At 42.8% G+C, this 24,834-nt stretch overlaps 1 protein-coding gene across 1 annotated transcript in view; it reads left to right on the forward strand.

Moving 5' to 3' along the window:
• The first annotated feature begins 1,905 nt into the window (after positions 1–1,905).
• LOC115482469 (ATP-dependent RNA helicase DDX19A) overlaps positions 1,906–24,834 on the forward strand; it is a 56,865-nt gene continuing 33,936 nt past the window's right edge. Inside the window, exon 1 of the mRNA XM_030222243.1 lies at positions 1,906–2,095. Coding sequence (XP_030078103.1) covers positions 2,036–2,095 — 60 coding nt within the window. The 5' untranslated portion in view covers positions 1,906–2,035. The remainder of the gene's footprint in view (positions 2,096–24,834) is intronic.

Consider the following 24,834-nt stretch of genomic DNA (forward strand, 5'->3'; position numbering starts at 1 on the left):
CAGGGGCATTACAATATTGTGATTTCCATAAGTACAACCCAGGATAATACATACGTGGTTTGTTAGTGCATACACGTAATACTGATTAGTAACATAAATCAAATCAGTTCTTGTTTATCGCTAAAATCCCCTTTTCAGGGTTCAGCGTGGTTTACATTATGGGTATGGCAAGGCAAAAAAAAAAACCTGTTAAAAGTATATACATGAGTCAAAAGAACTTACTCAGGAAGACTTGCTGATCATGTTACCTGCCCATCACTAGTGAGTGATACCCTTTTCAGCTCTACTTATTTTGGCAAAAGGTGCATAAAATGATACAGTCCAGACATGCATGGTTAGTGAAAGTCGGTGAAGAGGTGGTAGGTTTCAGAGGTCACTGTCTGACCTGTCACCTTGTCACACACTTTACAAATTCTACCCAAATCCAGTTTGCTGTACCTTATTATTTACAAAACTTCTATTATTATTATTAACATTTGTATAGCGCTACCAGATGCACGCAGCACTGAACACCTGACACAGAGAGACAGTCCCTGCTCGAAAGAGCTTACAATCTAAAAATACAGACAGACAAGACAATTAAGGGTGAGGAAAGTACTGGGTGAGAAGGAACGCGGATAGGGGAATTGAGTAGTGGTTAGGAGCCAAAAGCAGTTGTGAAAAGGTGGGTTTTCAGCATAGATTTGAAAACAGGTAGAGATGGAGCTAAGCGTACAGTCTCAGGAAGTCAGGCATAAGGTGTCGCAAGGGAAAAGGAAAGAAGCCTGGAACTGGCAGTGCAGGAGAAGGGGGACGACAAGAGAGATTTGTCCAGCGAGCGGAGATTACGGGGAGGAATGTAGGGAGAGATGAGAGAGGAGAGGTAATGGGGGGACTGCAGAATGGATGCATTTAAAGGTCAGTAAGAGAAGTTTGAACTGTACGTGGAAAGCAGACAGGGAGCCAGTGAAGTGACTTGAGGAGTGGGCTAGTGTGGGTATAACGATTTAGGCGGAAAATAAGTCGTGCTGCAGAATTTTGGACAGACTGGAGAGGAGAGAGATGGCTGAGCGGAAGACCAGTGAGAAGTAAATTGCAATAGTCCAAGCGAGAGGTGACAAGGGTTTGGATAAGGGTTCTGGTAGCGTAATCAGAGAGGAAGGGGCGAATTTTGCTAATGTTGTAGATAAAGTGATCTTCTCATTTCATTTCTGAACAGACCACCCCTTGTATGCCTAACCTTCAGTGTGGAACACTGAATACTTGCTACCCTATTCCCCTGCATTCCTTCGCTGACGGTACAGTTCATAATAGCACAAAACCTAGGCCTATGCTAACTCGCAGCCCCCTCCCCCCCCAAACAAAAACCAGAACAGCTTATGCATGTAATGGGAGTAAAACAGAGGCAATTAACCTGGTGGGAGATGGCAGTACTAAATTAAGCGAGAAAAGGAGAAGAGTGTGGGGGGGGGGGGGGAATAGGCTCTTTCCAATCAATAGGGGAGAAGACGTATATTTGAAAAAAGTATAATACTTATTGTAACAGGTTGACTCAACACAGCCTTGTTTCGGCGCCATAGCGCCTTCTTCAGGAGTCTACAAAGCCAAATATAAAACATAAATAAATATAACTATAAATTGTGAACATCAATAACCGTAAAAGAATATTATAGATATATTAACGTACAAGACATCTATAAAAGCATAGATTATAATTGAGAAAAAGCATCAAATAAATCGTAAATACAAAAATGCATGAAATGTTCTCCAAAGTACTAAGTTAAGGCCCCCAGCCTTCCGTAGAGCCTAAGCCGAGTCAAGTCTTGGGATTTGGCAGTTGTCAGGGCCTGGGAACGACAGTAACCCCGGAACGATTTTTCTCAGGTCTCGCAGCGGCCACGGAAGGGAAAGGCAGAGGCACCGCGCCTGCGCACTGCGGCGTTCCAGCGGCCATTCCTCCAACCGACCCGGCTGCTTCATTTGCTCTCGCGCCGGCCAGGCCCAGGTGGCAGCAGAGACTCTCTAACCACGCCCCACACCAACTCCGCGAGGCGCGATGGCCACGGACTCGTGGGCGCTGGCCGTGGACGAGCAGGAGGCTGCGGCTGTTGACTCGGTGAGTTTGGAACCCGTAGGAAAAAAAAACCTGGAGGAGGGCTCGCGCTCTCTCGGTCCAGACCAACCGGCCCGGTGGCGGGTAGGATGGGAGGGGCCGCTGTGGGACTAGCTGGAGGGATTTTGGTGGGGGAGGGGTCGGTTCTAGTGTGGTGATAGCAGGAAGGGGGCTTGCAGGGCTCCTACATATCCCTCCTTCACTTGATTCTACTTTATTCCACTTGCATAAAAGTAAAGATCGCAGTGGTTTACAATCTGGAATAAAGATAGGACAGACCCCTTTTGAAACAAGATGGCACACAGCTCAGCCACAAACTGACTTAGTCATTTAATCGTCATATTTCTCATGGTGCTGTTGGGTGGATCCAGCGCTGTATAGGGGCTGCTATATATATGTCCCTGGCCCAAAAACTTTACATTCCAAGTGGGTACTTGAGGGAGATGATAGGATCTGCTTGAACCCTGACATCCCTGGTTCTCAACCCAGCGCTCTAATCACTAGGCCACTAGTTTGTCACGTTGAATTAAGAGCTTGAATAGATGTAGACCTGTGGTTTTTTATCAAAATATACTTTAAATCTACAGTGGATGCCCAATTACTTTCTGTTGTCTGGTAATCAGGGCTCCCTCCCTCCTCACTATCTTCTGGTTCCACACTCTGCCTCCCCCCTCAGGGTTGCCAGGTGGAAATTTTTTTTCCCACCCAATCCAGCCTAAAAACAGCCCAAAACCCGCCCAAACTCAAACCCCACCCCTGACACCCCCACCCCCGCCCCATCACCCCCGCCCCGCCGTCATCGGCCCCGCCCAGAACGTCACTAACCCCGCCCCCCGCGGCCGAAAAAACCGCCCGAAAAACCGCGGAAAAGAAAAAAAAGAAGCCCAAAAAACCGCGACCCGCCGCGGGCAAAAATTTCCCGCGGCGGGTCGTGGAAAACCGCCCAATTGGGCGGTAAAACCGCCCACCTGGCAACACTGTTCCCTCTTCTCCAGAACAGTACAGCAGGGTTGCCAGATGGGAAAAATTTTCCCCGCCCAAAGTCAAACCCCACCACCAACGTCATCGACCCCGCCTCCAACGTCATAGAAGCCCCGGAAAAGCTTCTATTGGTCCAATAGAAGCCCCGGAAAAAGCGCCCAAACCCACACAGCTGCAGCGAAAAAGAAGCCCAATTTCCCGCAGCCTTCGAAAATTTCCCGCATCCTCGCTTAAAAACCAGCCCAATTGGGTGGGAAACCGACCCATCTAGCAACTTTGCAGTACAGTAGCAGCTGCACCTTGCACCTCCTAGATAACCCCTCCTCCTTAAACAGAGCAATCACACCTCCTGGTTTTCCCCAAAGTGCCTCCCTCCTGTAGGACACCCCCCAAGGCATACATTGTAGTACCTGGTGGTCTGGTGTAGAGAGTTGCTCGGGACAGAAATCTTACCCGTCCCCACCTACCCCCGCAAGGGTTTAACCGTCCCTGCAAGAATATAATGGTACATTTTAAAAACTTCTGGTTGGCTCTCAGTCTCTCTCTGGGTTTGAACCGCAGCACTGCAAGTAAGGAAAGGAAGTTGGAACTTGGAACGCTCTGGTGTGCACATGTAAGGCTTGTCTCTGGTTCAGTGGCACTGTGTGCTGAAAGGTTGCCACATGCATGCACCAGTAGGTCAGGTGACATCTGATGCGCGTGCCTATGTCAGAGCAAAGGTTTGCGCATCGGCCCAGGAGCAGAGAGGATTAATAGTAGCACAGTAAGTGACAGCAGATAAAAACCAGAACAGTCCATCCAGTCTGCCCAATAGTCACACTCATTATCAATTCATGATTCAATCAACAATGAATGTAATATTATATACTTGATTATGGTCTTTCTGTGGCATTTCTGGGACATAGACCATAGAAGTCCACCTGGCCCTACCCTTATTTTCCAACTGCTGGAGTTGCCTTTGAAGCCTACTGCAGCCTATTCATCTTCTCATTTGCAGGACACAGACCATAAAAGTCTGTCCTGCACTGTCCTCATGTTCCAGCCATTAAAGTTACTGTCTAAGCTTTTTCCAGCCCAACCTAAATCAGATTGCTGTATATGAGACACAGACCGTACAGGTTTGCCCGGTATTGGTCCTAGTTCATCACAGCCGGAGTTGCCATCTAAAATCGCTTGACGCATCCGCACATATGCAGTCATTAAGTTTAGGTTTTTTATAACTTCCATTTTCTAACTTGAGATAATCTGTGTTCATCCAATGCCTTTTTGAATTTCATCACCATTTGTGTTTCTACCACCTCCTTAATGGAGACTTTCTGCATCTGTGCTGTTAAAACAAAGAGGCGGAGGAGACAGCACTCAAAGAACTTGATACTAGGTAGATGAGAGGCTGGCGCAACTGCTTCCCGTCCCTATGGGAACACCGCAGAAACTGCTTCTGCCCCTGTAGGAATCCCGCCAACCCCGTTCCCATGCAGGTCTCTAGACTGGCGTTGAAGTTGGGGCAGGAGCTCCACTTTCAGGGACTATATAAGGAAGGTGTGTGTGTGTGTGGGGGGGGGGGGGGGGGGTTCCAGGAGGAGTGTCTGCTATGGTAGGGGTGGAGGGAGGGATGTGTTGAGTGTGGCAGTGGTGCCCCCACAAGTCCAGATTATCTGATGTTTTCAGTTATCTGACCACCTGTTGGTCTCATGTTGGAAAATCAGGGCTCTACTGTGTATTGGAAAATGGGGAAATGTTGATTTTTCTTGTTATTCAATATCAAAGGTTTACATAAGTACATAAGTAATGCCACACTGGGAAAAGACCAAGGGTCCATCGAGCCCAGCATCCTGTCCACGACAGCGGCCAATCCAGGCCAAGGGCACCTGGCAAGCTTCCTAAACATACATTCTATACATGTTATTCCTGGAATTGTGGATTTTTCCCAAGTCCATTTAGTAGCGGTTTATGGACTTGTTCTTTAGGAAACCATCTAACCCCTCTTTAAACTCTGCTAAGCTAACCGCCTTCACCATGTTCTCCAGCAACAAATTCCAGAGTTTAATTATGTGTTGGGTGAAGAAAAATTTTCTCCGATTTGTTTTAAATTTATTACACTGTAGTTTCATCGCATGCCCCCTAGTCCTAGTATTTTTGGAAAGTGTGAACAGACGCTTCACATCCACCTGTTTAATATGATTTTATTTTATTGTTTAGTTTTATAGATAATTTGTAATCTGACCATTTGGTTGAAGAGGCAAAATGTGCGTTCCTGAATTAAATTAATGAGTTTATTGTATATTATTGCACATTATAACCATGTTTGGCAACAAGTGGCTTTAAAATGCATAAAGCAGATACATCATCCACAGAAGGAAAGAACCTTAATTGTTAGGGCTAACTTTGTGATAGCCCACTGTCAGAATGTGCATTGGAGATCTTCCGTCAGTCTTCAGCTGAGCCCCCAAACAAGTATTTCTTTATTAGGACTTAGCTCTTGCCTTTTTCAGTAGTAGTCCAAGGTGACTTACATTCAGGTAAGAGTAGGCATTTCCCTGTCCCTGGAGGGCTCACAATCTAAAGACAAGCAACAGAGTTTTGTATAATGAGGATTTATCAAGTGCACAGTCGAATTCCCAAATTATTTTAGATTACATTATATTTGTCTCTTAAATTCCGCATATGACCAAACAGGGTTCATGACAGATTACAAAAAGAAAGTAAGGGTATAAAACCTAACCGTATACAAGAGAACAGTTATGTGTAATGCCACAGAGGAATGGAGAGACCTGATTGCAAACCTACTATTTATTTCTTTATTTGTTACATTTGTATCCCACATTTTCCCACCTATTTGCAGGCTCAATGTGGCTTACATTGTACCGGAAAGGCAATCGCCTAGTTACTATAAGTAAAGCTGCTTTGCTATATACAATTCTCATCTTCTAGCCAGCAAGGGTTGGGGAAGTTTGTAACCGGTTATCTGTACCTGCTCATTAGTGCAACTAAATAGGCCTTCTCCTAACGAGCAAAGTTTTTGCTCTCAGAAAAATTCTAGTTTTTAATCTGTTAAAGACATCCCACATTTTTCCAGCATTGCTTCTTTGTGTTTGTACAACTTGAACATTTATTTACTTATTAGGATTTGTTTTCTCCTTTTTGAAAGAATTCACTCAAGGTGGTGTACAGTAAGAATAAATCAAACATACGCAATAGACAATTACATCAGTTAAAAATATTCAGATAACAATACAAAGTATGGTATAATATACTTACAATGTCCACACAATACGTAATAGAACATTTTAACAGCATAGGGTGCAAGCAAAGATGGAACATATAGATAGAGTAAGAGGAGTTAGAAAATAAGGTGACTAATTTAAAGAAAGTTGCACCTGAGGTCAGAGAGATGATTAAATGTTATCTCAGCTAGGATAGGAGTAGATAAACATGTCCTGCTGCAGTATGTGCAGCCTGTGTCACTCATATCTCGCAATGACGTCTAAACTACGTGTGCTAGCAGGTTTTGTTCTGCCCTTTGTGGGACACAGAATGTAGTTGCCATTTTGCCGTAAACATGGCTGAAAAATAGACACCGCTTGGGCGGGCGTTGTGTTTGGAAGTTATTGAAACCTTCTTTAAAGAGCACAATCCAGCTCCCAGCCAGTGATGCCCCTGGTTTCAGATTTAAAACAAAGAAACAAAAAAAAAAAATTCTGTGAATTAAAAAGTTTTTCAGGAGTTGTATAGCACTGACAACCACATCGGTAGAAGAGATGGGACATGATATGCAGCCTCAAGGAAGTAAAAGCTGGAGCAGCATCAGAAAACTTAACTTTTTTTTTTTTAAATGGTAAGGTAGTGGATGACTGGAATGCCCTCCCAGAGAAGGTGGTAGAGACAAAAAACAGTTTTGGAATCCAAAAAGGAATGGGATAAACACAGAGGATCCTTTTTTTAATTCATTTTCATTAAATAACAAGTTATTACACTTGACAGGAAATACAGAAATAAGAGAACAAAATTTTTTTTATAAAGCCACAAATGTTTTCAAAGTAGAAAAAAGAAATTTTCTTCTTTAGACCTCAAATTTGAGGGGGAATGTAAGGAAAAAGAAGACATCTTAAGTCAATAATATTAATCACATAGGAAATAGGCTTAACACACTTGCCCGGTCCTAAATTCATATTATATCATCATATGGGAATTAACATTTAGCCAACTGTTTTCATACGCCTTCAATTGTTCCAGGTGATAGAAAATATATTTTAAACCCGTGTATTTGATGACACATTTACACGGATAATTCAAATAAAAAGAAGCTCCCAGTTTCACCACTTCTGCTCTCATAGAAAGAAAAAGTTTTCTCCTTTCTTGCGTTTGTTTAGTTATATCTGGGTACATCCAAACTTTTTCCCCCGGAACAAAGCGTGCATCTTTTTGAAGTACATGTGTTTTACCGCTTCTAGGTCTTGTTGAAAAACAAAGGACGCTATTAAAGTCATTCTTTCAGAATCCACAGTTAAAGTTGTTTCTAATATCTCAGATATGTTTAATTCTTCCTCTCTAGTTCCTGATGGTAAAGCTTGGAGGGGATCCCTCCTCTGGTTTTTTCATTTGTATATAATAAATTTTATTCAACGGAGGTATAGACTCTGGGGTAAAATTTAATATTTCTAGAAGATATGTCTTAAAAGCATCATATGGGTTGATCCCAAGCTCCTTTGGAAAATTCAAAAAACGTAGGTTCAGCGTACGGTTGTAGTTTTCTGTTTGTTCAAGTCTACGATGAATTATACTATTGTCTTTTAATTACCGAGGCTGATAACCCTTGTAACTGAGAGATGTCTTTTTTAACAACATTGAATTGCTCCTCAGTTTCTTGTTTAGAAGTATTAAGAGAAAGTTTTAAGTTTTCAACAATGCCTACTAAAGCCGTAATCTCATGTGCAGATCAGGCTGTCGTCGTTTCCACAGAGGATCCTTTAGATGGGGCATGTCCAACCTCAGCCCTTGCCCAGAATCGCCACAATTACTATGCATGAGATTTTTTTGCATACAGTGGAGGCAATGCATACAAATAGATCTCATGCATGTTCACTGGGAAAATCCTGAAAACCAGACCTGGTTAAGAACTGATATTGGATCCCCCTGCTTTAGATATAAAGAGGATGGAAACTTTTATGCTTCAGCTCAAATCAGCATCAAAATAACTTTTTTGCATTTCTTCAAAAGGCATGAGGGGGAGGGGGTTGGAGGTAACTCGCACAGAGCAGCAGTTTTAACTCAAGCCACAAGATGGGCTATTTTTTTACTTTATTTACATTTGATATCCTGTCTTCTTGAAAGTACTGTAGGTCATTGTTTCCCAAGTCAGTCCTGAAGTACCCCTTGCCCGTCAGGTTTTCAGGATATCCACACTGAATGAAAGAGATTTGCATACAATGGAGGCAGTCTATGCAAATCGCTCATGTATATTCGTTGTGCATGTCTCGAAAACTTGACTGGCGAGGGGGTACTCCAGGACCAACTTAGGAAACACTGCTTGTAGGCCAGTACTTCTCAACCCAGTCGTCCGGGCACACCCAGCCATAAGTATTGCCATACTGGGAAAGACCAAAGGTCCATCAAGCCCAGTATCCTGTCTCCAACAGTGGCCAATCCAGGTCACAAATACCCGGCAAGATCCCAAAAATGTACAAAACATTTTATACTGCTTATCCCTGAAATAGTGGATTTTCCCCAAGTCCATTTAGTAACGGTCTATGGACTTTGCCCTTAGGAAGCCGACCAAACCTTTTTTAAACTCTGCTAAGCTAACCGCCTTTACCACATTCTCTGGCAACGAATTCCAGAGTTTAATTACACGTTCCTTAGCGTCCCTCCGGACCGGACCAGGATTGGACTGATGGGTTGTGCTCGCCTACCAGCAGGTGGAGACTGAGAAAAAACTCTGACTCTAGAGAGCCAATAGGAGCCCTGGCCATGTGACCTTAGCCTCAGTATTTTCTCAGTCTCCCAGCAGGTAGGAAGTGAGCCCATTAGTCTCTCTCCTTTTCTCTTTAGATATGACAGATATTTGTGATAATTCTTCTGTGCCTGGAATCTTATTTAGAGGCTTGACAGGGTTTCCTTTCTCTTCTTTCTTTGACAGCCTCGGGGGTGTTAAACTCGGGTGTCTCGAGTCCACCCCCCTTCCTCCCCATCTCCCTGGCTTAGCAGGGAAGGGCCGTCCCTTTCTCTGGAAAGGTGTACCGTCTTTGGGAGAGGCAGCCATTTTTAACAGGCAGCTGCTTTAAAAGAATTAAATCAAATAAAAGCAAAGAAGCAGCCTTTCTTTCCCCAGACTTCTAACGAGCAGGCAGCTCCAGTGTTTTATTATGATTGAGGGGTTATAAAAAAAAAAAAAAAAAAAAAAACAGAAGAAAATAATTCAGTGTCTGTGACTTTAAACAGCGATTTTTCTAGTCAGATTTAATTTCCTCCATTTTCTTGCGATTTGGCGGCGGCAGTTTAAACAAATGGAAAAAAAAAAAAAAAAAAAAAAAAAGAAAGGTGCGAACCGCGTAAGCGCGGCCACCTGTTTTTTCCGATATGGCTTAAAAGTTCAAACAGCTGCTGTCGGTCAGCGTCGCGCAGTTCACGCAGCCGGAACGTGTAAATTTTGCTCTCCCTTCAAGGTTTCTTCGGGTCCGGTGCTGCCTCCGGTTTTTTCGGGGCCTTTTTCGCCGGCTGTTGTTTCTTCGCCGTTCCACTGGGCTCCGCTTGTTCGGAGGTGTCGGGCGCGCTGTCGACGATCGCCACGGGGCCAGTGGCGCGAACGGCGGCCATTTTGTTTCTCCCTCCATCTTATCAGTCAGGGATCTCTCTGCTGAAGGTAAGGCTGCAGTTCATAGAGCAGTTCGGCTCCAAGATGTGTACACTTTTGTATGTGCTGAACGGCGTATTCTAAAATGCTCTTCACATCAGCAGGCAATATTTGGTTGAAAGGGGGCTCCTTTCATATATGGATATATAACAAGCTTTTCTTCTTTTAAATTTCTATGTATCACGGGGCTGTTAACACTAGTTTTTTCTGGTGCTCAGTCATTTTTCATTGCCTGGTGAAAAAATCTACATCTTATCATAATATCATAATTCATTTCAAGCATTTTCCTCAATAGCTGTAGTATTATACAGTGTTTTAAGAACTTTAGAAACTTTCTCTATAGGCATAAGTAAATTTCTGTCTTTCTCATTCCCTGGTGAATAGGACTACATTGTCTAAGAGTCAATTGATTGATACTTTGCAATTCTGACCATAATATCTTAGTTCCTTTCAAGCATTTTACTCCATGCCTATGATGTTATATAGTGTTTTAAGAACTAGACAATCATTCTCAATGACTGTAGTGTTATACAGTGTTTTCTTTTTCCGACTTTAAGAAGCCTTCTCTAGAGGCATACAGTATATTGTTCAGATGCCATGGGGATATATCAGCTCTTTCATATTCTCTGAGGGACAGTCCTGTCTACCAAGCTCCCAATCACTCAGCTGCCTTAGCAGGCATGCTTTATTCATGTCTTCCCTTCTTTTCCAACTGCCTTGAAGCCTCTCATATTTCATTTTAGCTTTCTTCTGGTTTTTACAGGACATATGGTCACTTAGAGAATAAAGTCATCCTTTCACTTAAAGATAGTGGACGGTCCTCAAACCATCTACTCGTGTTTGTCTCTACTCTATCAGTTCAGCATTGGCAGATTATAAACATCCTGGTTTGGTCCAGTATGCCTATACATACCATCTGCTATCTCTTCCTCTTCCTTAGAGACCTGATGTTATATCAAGCTTTCTTGAATTCAGATACAGTCTTGTCTACACTGCCTTCACCAAGTGGCTGTGGCACAACTTCACTTTTTTCGTTACAGGTAATTTCCAAGTTTGTCCTTTTTCATTTTCATTCTATGTGCCTTCACTCCAGAGTGTTCTTTCAATTGGAAGGGGATTCACTCACTTCCTGTGTATTTATGCCATAGGTACATAAGTATGGTTATGCTGGGTAAGGCCTAAAGTCCATCAAGTCCAGCATTCATATCTAATGGGCATAGGTACATAAGTTTTGCCATTCTGGGGAAGCTCAAATGTCCACCTTTCTACAGCCAGAACAGCATTAAAGGGAAAAAAAAAAACAACCTCTCACGAGAGTATCGAACAGAAATCTCTGCTCCAAAAGCAAGGCTTTGCAGTAATTCTGCAAACTAACGCATACAATATTTGCCATGGCTGTTCACCACTAGGAACACTGGGGACCCTGGGCCTAGGTTCGGTGTTTTAACCTGAAACAAGCTCAACATTCAAATCTATTGGGTGTGAGTCTGGTACTACTACTACTACTACTTAACATTTCTAGAGCGCTACTAGGGTTACGCAGCGCTGTACAAATTAACAAAGAAGGCCGTTCCCTGCTCAAAGGAGCTTACAATCTACATCTCAGTGAGGGAGGACGCATGACCGTGGTACATGGATTAGTGGTATGTGGATTAGGGAGATCCAAGAAATTACAGGCCAGTGAATCAGACGTTCATACTGGGACAATTTTTTTCTGTCCGGAGCGTACTACCATAGCTGGTGGACTCCTATATTCAGAACTTTCTATATTCAGAACTTACCCAACTATGGAACGCCATAGAGATAGGGTTGGAGTTTGTAGCCCTATTTAACTGGTGTCCTTGGTCACCCTTCCTCTTCTCCTCAGGATCCAGAGAATGGCTAGTTTTTTGCTTATGCATTAACCGGTCATTTTCAGCAGTACTCTCTCTTCCGTTCTTTTATAGATCTAAGAGGATGTTCATTGCGCTCTTAGGGTCATTTCATTCTTACCTAGACGACTGCCTAATTGAAGAAAGTCTTATCAGCAGAGTTCTCAGGTCAAGCACCGGGTGTTGCATTTCTTACAGTCTCTAGGTTGGGTGGTGATTGTAGCCAGGCCTCTCATTTGATCTCTCATTTGATCTCTCATCAGATATCTCTGATTTTCTCTTCGTTTAGTCAGGTTGGCGCACAGTCTTTTGTCTCCTCTGCAAACATCCCAGTTTATAGTTTTCTTGGTGACCTTGGGCCTTCGGCCATTTCCTCGCTCTATTCTGCAGAATGCAATTTTACTTTCTAATGCCCAAGAAGGAATTTTCCTTCATCCTATTGCGAATCTCAGGGTCATCAATTGCGCTATTTAAGTGTCATCTAGTTATCTCAAGAACCTTAGTTCTGTCATTGGGATGCTTCGTGCAGTACACTTTTTGGCAGAAGCTTGTTTGTATATATATATTTTTTTTTTTTCTGGGGGACCTCAGCAATTCGTTTTACCTTCGGGTGAATTTTGTTTTCCCTACTGACAAACAAGGCGGAGAGAGCTATGTTGGTCCTTGTCATGGCAATGGGTTATGTCATCCGCCAAGGAGGAGTTAAGAGTATACTCTTGAGTTTGTACTCATTTTTTCTTAGTTGTGTCACCCTGCATTTAGGTGAATGGACTCTCATTTTTTCAGCCTTACTTCCTCACTGCGACACTTCAGGGCTATCTCTTTTTGCCTTCAGGCTCACGAACATTTCTTGCTTCTTCTGTTCAGCAACAGTCTTGACGGAGACAGGGACAGATGCCAACGTCCAGCAGGGGTTTTTCAACCTTCTTTATGCGTTTCTTCCGTCATCTCACTAGGTGTTTACGCAGAACCAAGGCACCCTTCTACATCCGGACCCCCAGTCACTCAAACTTATGGCGTGGTTACTGGGTCCGCAACATCTTTGATATTTTCGCAGGTAGTACTTCAAGTTTTAATTGCTTCCAGACAGAAATCTACATTAAAGTCCTATGAATCAAAGTGGCGACAGTTTACTCTGTGGTGCTCCTCTCGCCACTTCATTCCACAAACAGTATCCATTTTGCATGTTTTGGAATGTCTTCTGCATCTTGCGAAATCTTGTCTCTTACTCATCCATTAGAGTTCATTTGGCAGCTCTATCAGTGATGCATGATACTGTTGACAACCGCACGCTTATGCAGCATCCACTGTCAAAGCGGTTTCTTAAAGGAGTCCTGCACCTGTACCCCCCGCTTCGTCCACCAGCTAGGTGAACTAGATGAACAGACTCTTAAAGTTCTGTTTTCTAGTAGCCATAACTTTTTCTATAAAGTTTTCCTCTTCAAGCAGTGTTTCCTAGTAACCATTGCAGCAAGTAGATCTATGTGTGGAATACTTCTACGGTTGGTAACTTCTTTTTGGTCTGCTGTAGTTTAAAGTTTTCACCTTTCCAAATCAGTTTTTTCTTATTGGTTTTGTCCTTCTAGCCAGTAGGCGTAAAAGTTTTTCATTGTTTCTAACCCGCTATATCGCGAAGGATCAAGGAAATGAGAATGTCTATTTCTCTTCTCGCTGAGAGGGCAGTTCCACAGCGTATTACAACATATTCCACAACTTCAGAAGCGGGCTGTATTCTTACTATGGCGATTTTTGGTGCTCTTGGTGCACATTGGTAAGTTGGCAACTTAGTCCTAGTTTCATTTTATTTTGCTCATTGGGACACACTACATGTTAGTTGTCGCCAGGTGGCCTATGCAGCATGAACATTTCTCTGCAGTTTTCATAGGGTCCCTCCCTTCAGATTACTGCTTTGGTACTTCCCTTCAGTCCAATCCTGGTCCGGTCCGGAGGGACGCTAAGGAAGGAGAAATTAGATCTTACCTGCTAATTTGCTTTCCTTTAGTCCCTCCGGACCGGACCAGGCCCCTCCCATGTTCTCTCTACTCTTTAGCTTCTTTTATTAAGTAGGAAGTGTATTCAGTAGGAAGTGTATTCATTCCTTTACGATTCATGGAACAATACTATATATATACAGAACTTTACGTGGTCTATATCACTTCTCTGGTGGTTGCTGGTGAGCTCAATTGCTGGAATCTATCTATAAAACCTTAAATACGCCATACCACTTCTCTGGTGAGAGTTGTGGCTGAGCTCAGTTGCTGGAATATCTATGAAACCTTAAATATGATTTACCACTTTTCTGGTGAGAGTTGCTGGTAAGCTCAGTTGATGGAATATATATAAAATCTTAAGTGGGCCACACCACTTCTCTGGTGAGAGTTGCTGGTGAGCTATAAGACAAGTGAGCCATACCACTTCTCTGGTGAGAGTTGCTGGTGAGCTGTAACGAATTCCAGAGTTTAATTACACGTTTTAAATTTACTACATTGTCGCTTCATCGCATGCCCCCTAGTCCTAGTATTTTTGGAAAGCGTGAACAGACGCTTCACATCTACCTGTTCAACTCCACTCATTATTTTATAGACCTCTATCATATCTCCCCTCACCCGCCTTTTCTCCAAGCTGAAGAGCCCTAACCGCTTTAACCTTTCCCAGTCATATTTTTCAGGATATCCATAATAAATATGCACAAGATAAATTTGCATGCACTGCCTTCTTTGGTATGCAGATCTTTGTTTTTCTTTTGAACACAGTATTTGTAATTCCAGGAGTACTGTGACAGTGGGAACTGGGTTTCTGACATTGCTTCAAGAATGTAGCTTCATAGATATAGCTATTGATAGCACAGCAGGAATTTGGTGTGTTATTGCAGGAAGATGAGCCGCCAAGTTCACACTACCATATAACAATAGACTGTTTTGTTTTTTTGAAAAACAGATACTGTTTCTAAAATGAGTCTCATGTGGCAAATGATTATAGGGTTCATTTACAGTAATGTTTAAAACGAAAAAATTCACAGCAGTCCTTTGAAACCTCCCCGCATCATCCAGCCTGTAGAATTGCTAATGAACACTGTTTGCTTATTCAGTCTTATAATGGACCGATTTAGATATTAATGGTGGCAATAACTATGAAGTTTGAAAGAACAATGATGTGAGAAATCCCAGTGCCGCTGTGATTGAGTGAACTTTATGACAGTGCCTGCGGATGAGGTCAAAACCAGCAAATAAAATGTCATGAAGGAGAGGAAATGAAGTAGACCTCTGCAGTCTGCCATCAGATGCTGCCTTTGAGAATATGAATTAATGAAAGCAGAAACCATCGGGGTGGGAGTGGGGAAATTTGCCATCAGATGTTGCCTTTGAGAATATGAATTGATGAAAGCAGAAACCATCAGGGTGAGAGTGGGGAAATTTTTCAGATGGATTAGTTTATCAGGAATGAACTACATTGGAAATAAACTCAGTCTAAATGCTCAAAACTTGCAAAGTGAAGTGGCCTTCTCGGGTTCATAATGTGTTTGTATGTGTACAGCATATTATTGGGGGGGGGGGGGGTCTGTGAGTTATTGATGGTGGCATAGGATAAGAACATAAGACTTGCTATACTGGGTGAGACCAAAGGTCCATCTAGTCCAGCATCTGCTTCCCAACAACAGCCAATCCAGAGCATAAGTATCTGGCAGGATACCAAAAGACACTTCCCAGGGGTAAACAGTTTATGGACACTTCTTCCAGGAATTTGTCTAAACCTTATTTTAAACCCAGTTACACTAGTTGCTTGTACTGCGTCCTTCAGTGGATTTGAAAGCTTAACTAAGTGTTCAGTACTACTTAGATTCCCTAGTTTTTGTACTTTTTGGAAAGGAAAATGATCAATTCATGTTTACTCGTTAGGATTTTATAGACCTCTATCTCCCTTCAGCAGTCTCTTTCTTCAGGCTGAAGAGCCCTAGCCTCCCTAGTCTTTCATCATCTGAGAATCATTCCATTTCCTTAATTATTTTGGTCACCCTTCTCTGTACCTTTTCTAATTCTATCTTTTTGAGAGATGGTACACGATACTGTAGGTTCAGTCTGCCCGACTCTTTGTTTCAACTACTGGAGTTGCCATCAAAGCTCATTCCAGCCTATCCGGATCAGTCTTGTCATTTGCGAGACATAGAAGCCTTTCTACTTTTAGTATATCCCCCCAACCCATTGGCTCTTTCTTCAGGTACTCCCCCATTTTTGAGCATGTTTGAAATCCAGGACTTTGTTTTGAGTTGCTGCCCTCCACTTCAGCTATTATATCAAACCCAAACCATTTGATGATCACTACTGCCTAAGTGGGCACCCATTCAGACATTAGACATACTTTCCCCATTTGTGAGCACCAGATCCAACATTGCTCCTTCCGTTGTGGGTTCCGTCACCATTTGTCTGAGCAGAACATCTTTCTATTTTCCGATTCCACAGATGGAACTTTCCAATCCGCAACCAGCAGGTTGAAATCTTCCAGCAACAGCACCTCCCCTTTCTTTCCCAACTTTTGGATATCTGTAACCAGATCTTTATCTAGTTCCTCTGATTGTGTCAGAGGTCTGTAGACAACACCATGTAAACAGAGGTTCTATCTTCTCATAAGACACAAGCATCGCCATGCTGGGACAGACCAAGGGTTCATAAAGCCCAGCACCCCGTCTCCGACAGCGGCCAAAAGAACAAGCATTTCATCCCGCCCATCCCAGAAATAGTGGATTATTCCTACGTCCATTCAATAACATTGTATGTCCTTTTCCTCCAGGAAGCCATCCAAACTTTTTTTTAAACTCTGCTAAGCCAACCGCCCCAACCACCTTCTCCGGTAACGAATTCTAGAGTCTAACCACGCATTGAGTGAAGAAAAACTTCCTCTGATTCGTTTTAAATTTACTACACTGCAGCTTCATCGCATGCCCCCTTGTCCTAGTATTTTAGGAAAGCGTAAACAGACACTCCACATCAACCCGTTCCATTTCACTCATTATCTTATAGACCTCTATCATATCTCCCCTCAGCCGCCTTTTCTCCAAGCTGAAGTGCCCCAGCATCTTCAGCCTTTCCTCTTAGGGAAGTGGTTCCACTATATCTTTTTTGATGTGCGGCGACCAGAATTGAACACAATACGCGAGGTGCGGTCGCACCATGGAGCGATACAATGGCATAATAATATCCTCATTTTTGTTTTCCATCCCTTTCCTAATAATACCCAACATTCTATTTGCTTTCCTAGCCGCAGCAGCACATTGAGCAGAAGATTTTAATATATCATCAATGATGACACCTAGGTCCCTTTCTCCTAACACGGAACCTTGCATGACGTAGTTATAGTTTGGGTTCCTCTTTCCCACATCCATCACTTTGCACTTGCTCACATTAAACGTCATCTGCCATCTAGACGACCAGTCTCCCAGTCTTGTAAGGTCCTTTTGTAATTTTTCACAATGCTCCCGCGATTTAACGACTTTGAATAACTTTATGTCATCAGCAAATTAATTACCTCACTAGCTACTCCCATCTCTAGGTTATTTATAAATATGTTAAAAGCAGCGGTCCCAGCACAGACCCCTGGGGAACCCCACTAACTACACTTCTCCATTGAGAATAATGACCATTTAACCCTACTCTCTGTTTTCTATCTGTTAACCAATTTTTGATCCACAATAGAACCCTACCTTCTATCCCATGACTCTCCAATTTCCTCTGGAGTCTTTCATGAGGTACTTTGTCAAACGCCTTCTGAAAATCCAGATACACAATATCAACTGGCTCACCTTTATCCACATGTTTGTTCACACCTTCAAAGAAATGTAGTAGATTGGTGAGGCAAGACTTCCCTTTTCTAAATCCATGTTAACTTTGTTCCATTAGTCCATGCTTTTGAACGTGCTCTGTAATTTTGTTCTTTCTCTACCATTTTGCCTGGTACCGACGTCAAGACTCACTGGTCTATAATTTCCCGGATCTCCTCTGGAACCTTTTTTAAATATCTGCGTTACATTGGCCATCCTCCAATCTTCTGGTTCGACGCTCGATTTTAAAGATAAATTACATATCTCTAACAGTAGCTCCGCCAGCTCATTTTTTAATTCTATCAGTACCCTGGGATGAATACCATCCGGTCCAGGAGATTTGGTACTCTTCGGTTTGCTGAACTGCTCCATTACGTCTTCCAGGTTTACAGATATTTCATTAAGTTTCTCTGATTCGTCAGCTTCGAATACCCTCTCCGGCACCGGTATCCCATCCAAATCTTCCTCGGTGAAGACCGAAGCAAAGTACTCATTTAATTTTTCTGCTATTTCTTTGTCTTTCCTGATCGCCCCTTTTACACCCCGGTCATCTAGCTGGTCAACTGATTCTTTTGCCAGCTTTCTGCTTTTAATGTATCTAAAAAAAATTTTGCTATCAGTTTTCGCCTCTAATGCTATCTTTCTTTCAAAATCCCTCTTTGCCTTTCTTATCAGCACTTTGCATCTGACTTGACATTCCTTATGCCGCTTCTTATTTTCTACAGTCGGTTCCTTCTTCCATTTTCTGAAGGATTCATTTTTAGCTCCAATAGTTTCCTTTGCCTCACTTTTTTAACCATTCCGGCTGTCGTTTTGTCTTCTACGTGGAATATGTTTGGCTTGGGCCTCTAGGATGGTGTTTTTGAACAGCATCCACATAGGTTTCTTACCCTCTCAGTCGCTCCTCTAAGTTTTTTTTTTTTTTTTTTACCGTTCTCATTTTATCATAGCTTCCTTTTTTAAAGTTAAACACTAACATATTTGACTTCCTATGTTTACCTCTTTGAAAGCAAATTTCAAAGCCGATCATGTTATGATCACTGTTGTCAAGCGGCCCCCGGACCAGATCATGCGCTCCACAAATGACAAAGTCTAGAATTTTTCCTTCTCTCGTTGGCTCCTTTACCAGCTGCTCCATAAAGCTGTCCTTGATTTCATCAAGGAAGTTTACCTCCCTGGCATGCCCTGATGTTACATTAACTCAGTCTTTTCAAAGTGATCTATATCGCTTCTTCCTTTCCCCAGGCCCCCTGAATTACAGTCGCTGTGATATTGTTACATACAGAGCTGCTACTCCACCTTTTCGACCGTCTCTCTTCTTCCTAAATAGATTGTAGCCTGGTATGTTTGCATCCCATTCATGGGAATCATTGAACCGTGTCTCTGTGATATTTATTTATTTATTGGTTTATGAAGAGATTCACCCAAAGTGGTGTACAGTAGGTACAGTTTAACATCAAACTTATAATTTTGTTAACAGCATAACAATAGTAAAATACAGTGAAAGAAGAAAACTTAAAAACAGCAAATTGAAACCTAATAATAAGACTACCATGAAATAGGATAAAAAAATATACACATTTAACAGCACTGAAATTCAAATAACAGAGCAACATGATAGCAGTAATGTCTGTCTGCCTCTATCATCAGGGATTTCAGATTATGAACTTTATTGCTTAGACTGCGAGCATTTGTGGTTATTGATTTCCAGCTACATTTCAGTGGCAGTCTCATCTTCTGTTTTTGTTTAGTCTCTCTGCCTACTGTTTGTTAAGAAGTGATTCGCTAACGTTCACATATATTTACTTATTTATTAGGATTTATTTACCGCCTTTACTACAGTTGCATCTTGTCTTGTGCTGGGGGTGACCACTGGAAGTGACCTGCTTCCATAGGTCACCCCCGCCTTCAAGTTTTAAACGCCTAAAAACATATTGTCTGAATTTCTCACCAAGGATTCTTTTTCCTGCCACAGTGAGATATAGCCCTTTGTTACAATATAGTCTCTTGTTTTTCTATGTATTTGCCCCATCCTACATAAGTACATAAGTAATGCCATACTGGGAAAAGACCAAGGGTCCATCGAGCCCAGCATCCTGTCCACGACAGCGGCCAATCCAGGCCAAGGGCACCTGGCAAGCTTCCCAAACGTACAAACATTCTATACATGTTATTCCTGGAATTTTGGATTTTTCCAAGTCCGTTTAGTAGCAGTTTATGGACTTGTCCTTTAGGAATCCGTCCAACCCCTTTTTAAACTCTGCTAAGCTAACCGCCTTCACCACATTCTCCGGCAACGAATTCCAGAGTTTAATTACACGTTGGGTGAAGAAAAATTTTCTCTGATTTGTTTTAAATTTACTACACTGTAGTTTCATTGCATGCCCCCTAGTTCTAGTATTTTTGGAAAGCGTGAACAGACGCTTCACATCCACCTGTTCCACTCCACTCATTATTTTATATACCTCTATCATGTCTCCCCTCAGCTGTCTCTTCTCCAAGCTGAATAGCCCTAGCCTCCTTAGTCTTTCTTCATAGGGAAGTCGTCCCATCCCCGCTATCATTTTAGTCGCCCTTCGCTGCACCTTTTCCAATTCTACTATATCTTTCTTGAGATACGGCGACCAGAATTGAACTCAATACTCAAGGTGCGGTCGCACCATGGAGCGATACAACGGCATTATAACATCCTCACACCTGTTTTCCATACCTTTCCTAATAATACCCAACATTCTATTTGCTTTCTTAGCCGCAGCAGCACACTGAGCTAAAACCTTCTTGATGACACCAGGCTTTGAGCCACCTATTGAAATTCTCTGTATTTTGTAAACTTTTCTCTCCCTTTGCAAAAGTAGCTAGTACTTTAGAAAAAGCTACTGTTTGTAGCAAAGAATTGAACCCTTCCCCCAGCTCCTGAAAAGCTGTCTGTGCTACAAGTGGGGTATTATTGGCCAAGTGGGGTATTATTGGATAACATCATCAGTGTTAGACTCATTGGTTTCTTCTCGGATTATAGATAGTATTTGCCAGGTACTCCTGGTAGCTGAGGATCCTGGAAGGCATTTCACTACTACTATTTAACATTTCTAGAGCGCTACTAGGGTTACGCAGCGCTGTACAATTTAACAAAGAAGGATGGTCCCTGCTCAGATGAGCTTACAATCTAAAGGACAAAATGTCAAGTTGGTGTAGACTAGATTTCTGAGTATAGGTGTGGTGGTTAGGTGCCGAAGACGACATTGAAGGGGGTGGGCTTTGAGCAGTGATTTGAAGATGGGCAGGGAGGGGGCTTGGCGTATGGGCTCAGGGAGTTTGTTCCATGCTTGAGGTGAGGCGAGGCAGAAAGGGCGGAGCCTGGAGTTGGTGGTGGTGGAGAAGGGTACTGAAAGGAGAGATTTGTCTAGAGAGCGGAGGTTACGGGTAGGAACGTAAGTGGAGATGTTGAGCCCCCTGAACTGGGTTCCAAAATTAATGCCCCTGATAATGGAATCCCCTAGCAGCAACAATTTTCTGGTATGATTCTTTATTAGTGCTTTGGGGCTGTCTCTTTTTTTTTTTTTTCTTGACATATTCATTTCTTCTGGTTCCACCCCAGTTCTATTTTCTGGAGCATCAGAGTGTTGTAATGGAGTTCTGGAGCATCACAGTAATTGGCGCATAAGAATTCTGTGAGGGCAAATATTGTGGGGGTTTTTTTAATTATCTTTTCCTTTCCTAGATTTAATAGGGACAGAGATGGAGCATGACATAAACAAATGTCCATTTGGTTATTTGTGCTGCTGTTGATGCTCCCTGGTGGACGTTACATAGGGCCTTTGGCCCCATAAATTTTTAATTAGACTTGATACAGTTTTTGACCTCTGGCATTTCTTCTTTTTGGAAATCCCTTGGTGCACCACTACTTCCTGTGTACCTGGTAGGCTTGTGGACCTCCCCACAACCCAACCGCTGTGTTTCTGACATGGAAAAATAAACCCTTGGCAGTCTATGTAGCACCTCCCCCTACCTCAAAAATTCAAAAGGCCACGGTGATGCCCTCTTACTCCCACCTCTGGCACTGCTTTCATTCAAAATGGTAGTGCCTGTCTACTAACTGTGCATTTGCCTTATTCGTTAGACTGAACCTTGGGATCAGGTGCCACCACTTTGAATGAAGGTGGTGCCAGACGCAGAAGTGATTGGGCATCACACCTTCCTTTCAACTTTTTGCCATAGGAGGGGCACTATCAGGGATTATTTTTCTACGTTGTGGTGGAGGGAATGGGGGATCCAACAGACTATGGGGCTTCTTGTGATTCCGGGGCGCAGAGGTAGAGTTAGACAGAAAGGGGTTGTACTAGACCACTAAGAAGAGGTTGGGTCTGGTGGGGCAAAGGGGGGTATCCACTAGACTACGAAGAATAATTTGGGGATTTAGGGGGAAGGAATGCAGATCCAGTGGGCTATTATTAAAAAAAAAAGTCCCCTTTCCTGTCAATGCATGAACCAGTTACAGGCTGATCGAATTTCAGTTTTGGTGTCAAAACCTGCCCAGAATTCTGTTCAGCCTTGTTTTTGTTTCAATCATAAATGCTGGTGCAGTTTTGGCTGGAACTTGAACTTTTTATGCTGGGTCCCCATGCCTGCCTTGCATCTCCTGGTGGTCTAGTGGCTAGTCGGGGCAGGAGCAAATCGCCAGTCTCTCTTGCCCATGCCCTTGCCAAAATGGCTGCTGCGATCTCTAGCAGCTGGGGGTTGTGGCAGCCATTTTGAAATTGCAGAGGACATGGGCCCCTCTCCTGGACCCACTCATAGCTCCTGTCCCAACTAGCAACTAGACTTGGGGTGGGAGGGGGAGGCCTTAAAGGTTTTCAATGAATTCTCTTTCTGAAGCTCCAATGGGTAGAGAGTTCCATAAGGTGGGGGCCATGACACTGAAATAGGCAGTCCGAGCTCGCTGAAAATGAGTTTGTAAGTGTGTAGGAGTCGGAAGAAGATGATGTAAGGAATGAAGATATCTTAATGGGGTATAAGGTAAGAGAAATCTAAAAAGAAATAATGGTACCTCCGAGTGAAGTATTTGATGGACGAGAGCTAGGGTTTTAAACGTAATTCAGTATGATACAGGGAGCCAGTGTTCTTTAATCATAAGATCTGATGCACTGTCATACATTTTTGCTCCATAAAGTAAGTGTCCTTAATGTAAAATGAAAAGGGCCTTGGATGTGACTTTGAGGTGCAGCTACCCTGTTTCCCCGAAAATAGGACCTACCGGGATTTTCCTGCAAATTTAAAATATAAGACATCCCCCCAAAAGTAAGACCTACCAAACTTTTTTTTTAAGCAGGGTCGCCGGCCCCCCCCCCCCCCTCCATCGCTCCCGGAACTAACCTGAAGCTCCTTTCACCTTCACAAGTTCGGATTCGAAGAAGCAGCGCAGCAGGGCAGACCTCTCCTTCCTTCCATGTCCCGCCCTCGCCTGACGTCACGTTATGTCAGGCGAGGGCGGGACACGGAAGGAAGGAGAGGTCTGCCCTGCTGCGCTGCTGCTTGGAATCCGAACTTGCGAAGGTGAAAGGAGCTTCAGGTTAGTTCCGGGAGCGACGGAGGGGGGGACCGATGTTTCCCAGAAAATAAGACATCCCCCCCGAAAATAAGACCTAGCGCGTTTTGGGGAGGAAAAATAAATATAAGCCAGTGTCTTATTTTCGGGGAAACACGGTAGAAAAATGATGAAAACCAATTCTTATTAGGTCTCCCTTTGTTTCATTCAGTGTAAATTAGTCCAGGAAGTGCAGATACCAAGAAAACAGAGCTGATCTGGGTAGTTGCAAATAATCTTTTTAGCAATCCTTTAAGACGATGGTGCTTAAACCAGTGGTCTTGAGTCTGTCCTTCCTTTGAATTGGGAGGCAGAATGTTAAATACGAACCAATTTGACCACCATTGTTTTAAGAAATTCAGAAGTTGGCCTGTGGTAGTATTGTCGTAAGTTGCTATAGAAATGTAACTACATCATTGACTTCTACGATTTCCAGCAAATGTAATTGTGGTTAGATGACACTATCCACCCCCCTGCAGATATTTCTAGCTGCCTTTGTTGCCGTGTAGGTTTCAGATTAGAACATTTTGTTCTAATATTGAAGAGTATGAATTGGCCTGAAGATGGCAACTGGAAAACTCTGTCTTGCATAACAGGTTGGCATCTTTATTCTGTTCATTTGTCTAACTTAGTAGTGGTTTGGCCCAGGGCACAGTAACTTTGTGGCTGTTTAGGGGATGCAGAGTGATCTTCTATGGTGGTTTTTAATAAGGCAAAATAGAATTGTGTGGCGCTAACAAATAGCACTCGAGTGTGTCTCTCTGAGATTTAGCTGACTGCTAAAGTGATTTGTGCCTGATCTAATGTGTTACTGAATGGAAGACAGGTTTGTTTGTTCAAGGAGTACTTTTCCTAGTCTGCGAATGGAACTGTGGAGCGGGGTTTTGGAGATAGCAGTTGGCGATGCGTAGGGTGCTGTACTTTTATAGGTGAACTGTAAAATGTGACTGACTTAAGAGTTGCTTCTATTAAAAAAAAAAAAAAAAGTTGTAACTCAATGGCATACATTTTAGGCTGAACAAAGGTTATAATGTAACCCACTTTCCAGGCTACCTAAACGCGTGTTATTAATCTGCTTATACATTTCTGTATTTTTATATTCTGTATGGAAAGTGCACCAGACAGATTTCATTGGTCGATTATCCCTGAGCTTCATCACCTAACAAAAGTTAAGTGTTGAAATTGTCTTTGGTGCTTTTTAACCTGTTCTATTTTTGTTTGTAATGTTGAGTTTTTATAATAAGTACATACCCAGGCTTCATGATTCTTGTGCAGAACCGGCAGAAGATGCTCATGGTTTTAATCTGTGGAAAAACAAAAGACTGCTGTAAAGATGGTCTACTTATTTCAGTGGCAGGAAGAAAGATTCTAAGGCATTTAAATTAAACGACAAAAGTGCTACGTAGAAGTGCCTGAGCGTGGGACGTCACTCCCAGCAAAAGCATGAAGCCAATAGAGAGAGAACATAGCCATATAACTATTACAGTAACTCGTGTTACAAAGTACAGTTGGTTAGACACAAGGCTAAACAGAAGATAAGAAAGACAACTCAAAATAGCTAAAAAAAATGAGGATAAATGCTCGCAGTCTAAGTCGCAAAATTGCAGATCTGCAAGCCCTAGTGCTGGATGAGGACTTAAATATTAT

The sequence above is a fragment of the Microcaecilia unicolor genome, chromosome 13 (assembly GCF_901765095.1).
Source record: "Microcaecilia unicolor chromosome 13, aMicUni1.1, whole genome shotgun sequence".
Taxonomy (NCBI): domain Eukaryota; kingdom Metazoa; phylum Chordata; class Amphibia; order Gymnophiona; family Siphonopidae; genus Microcaecilia; species Microcaecilia unicolor.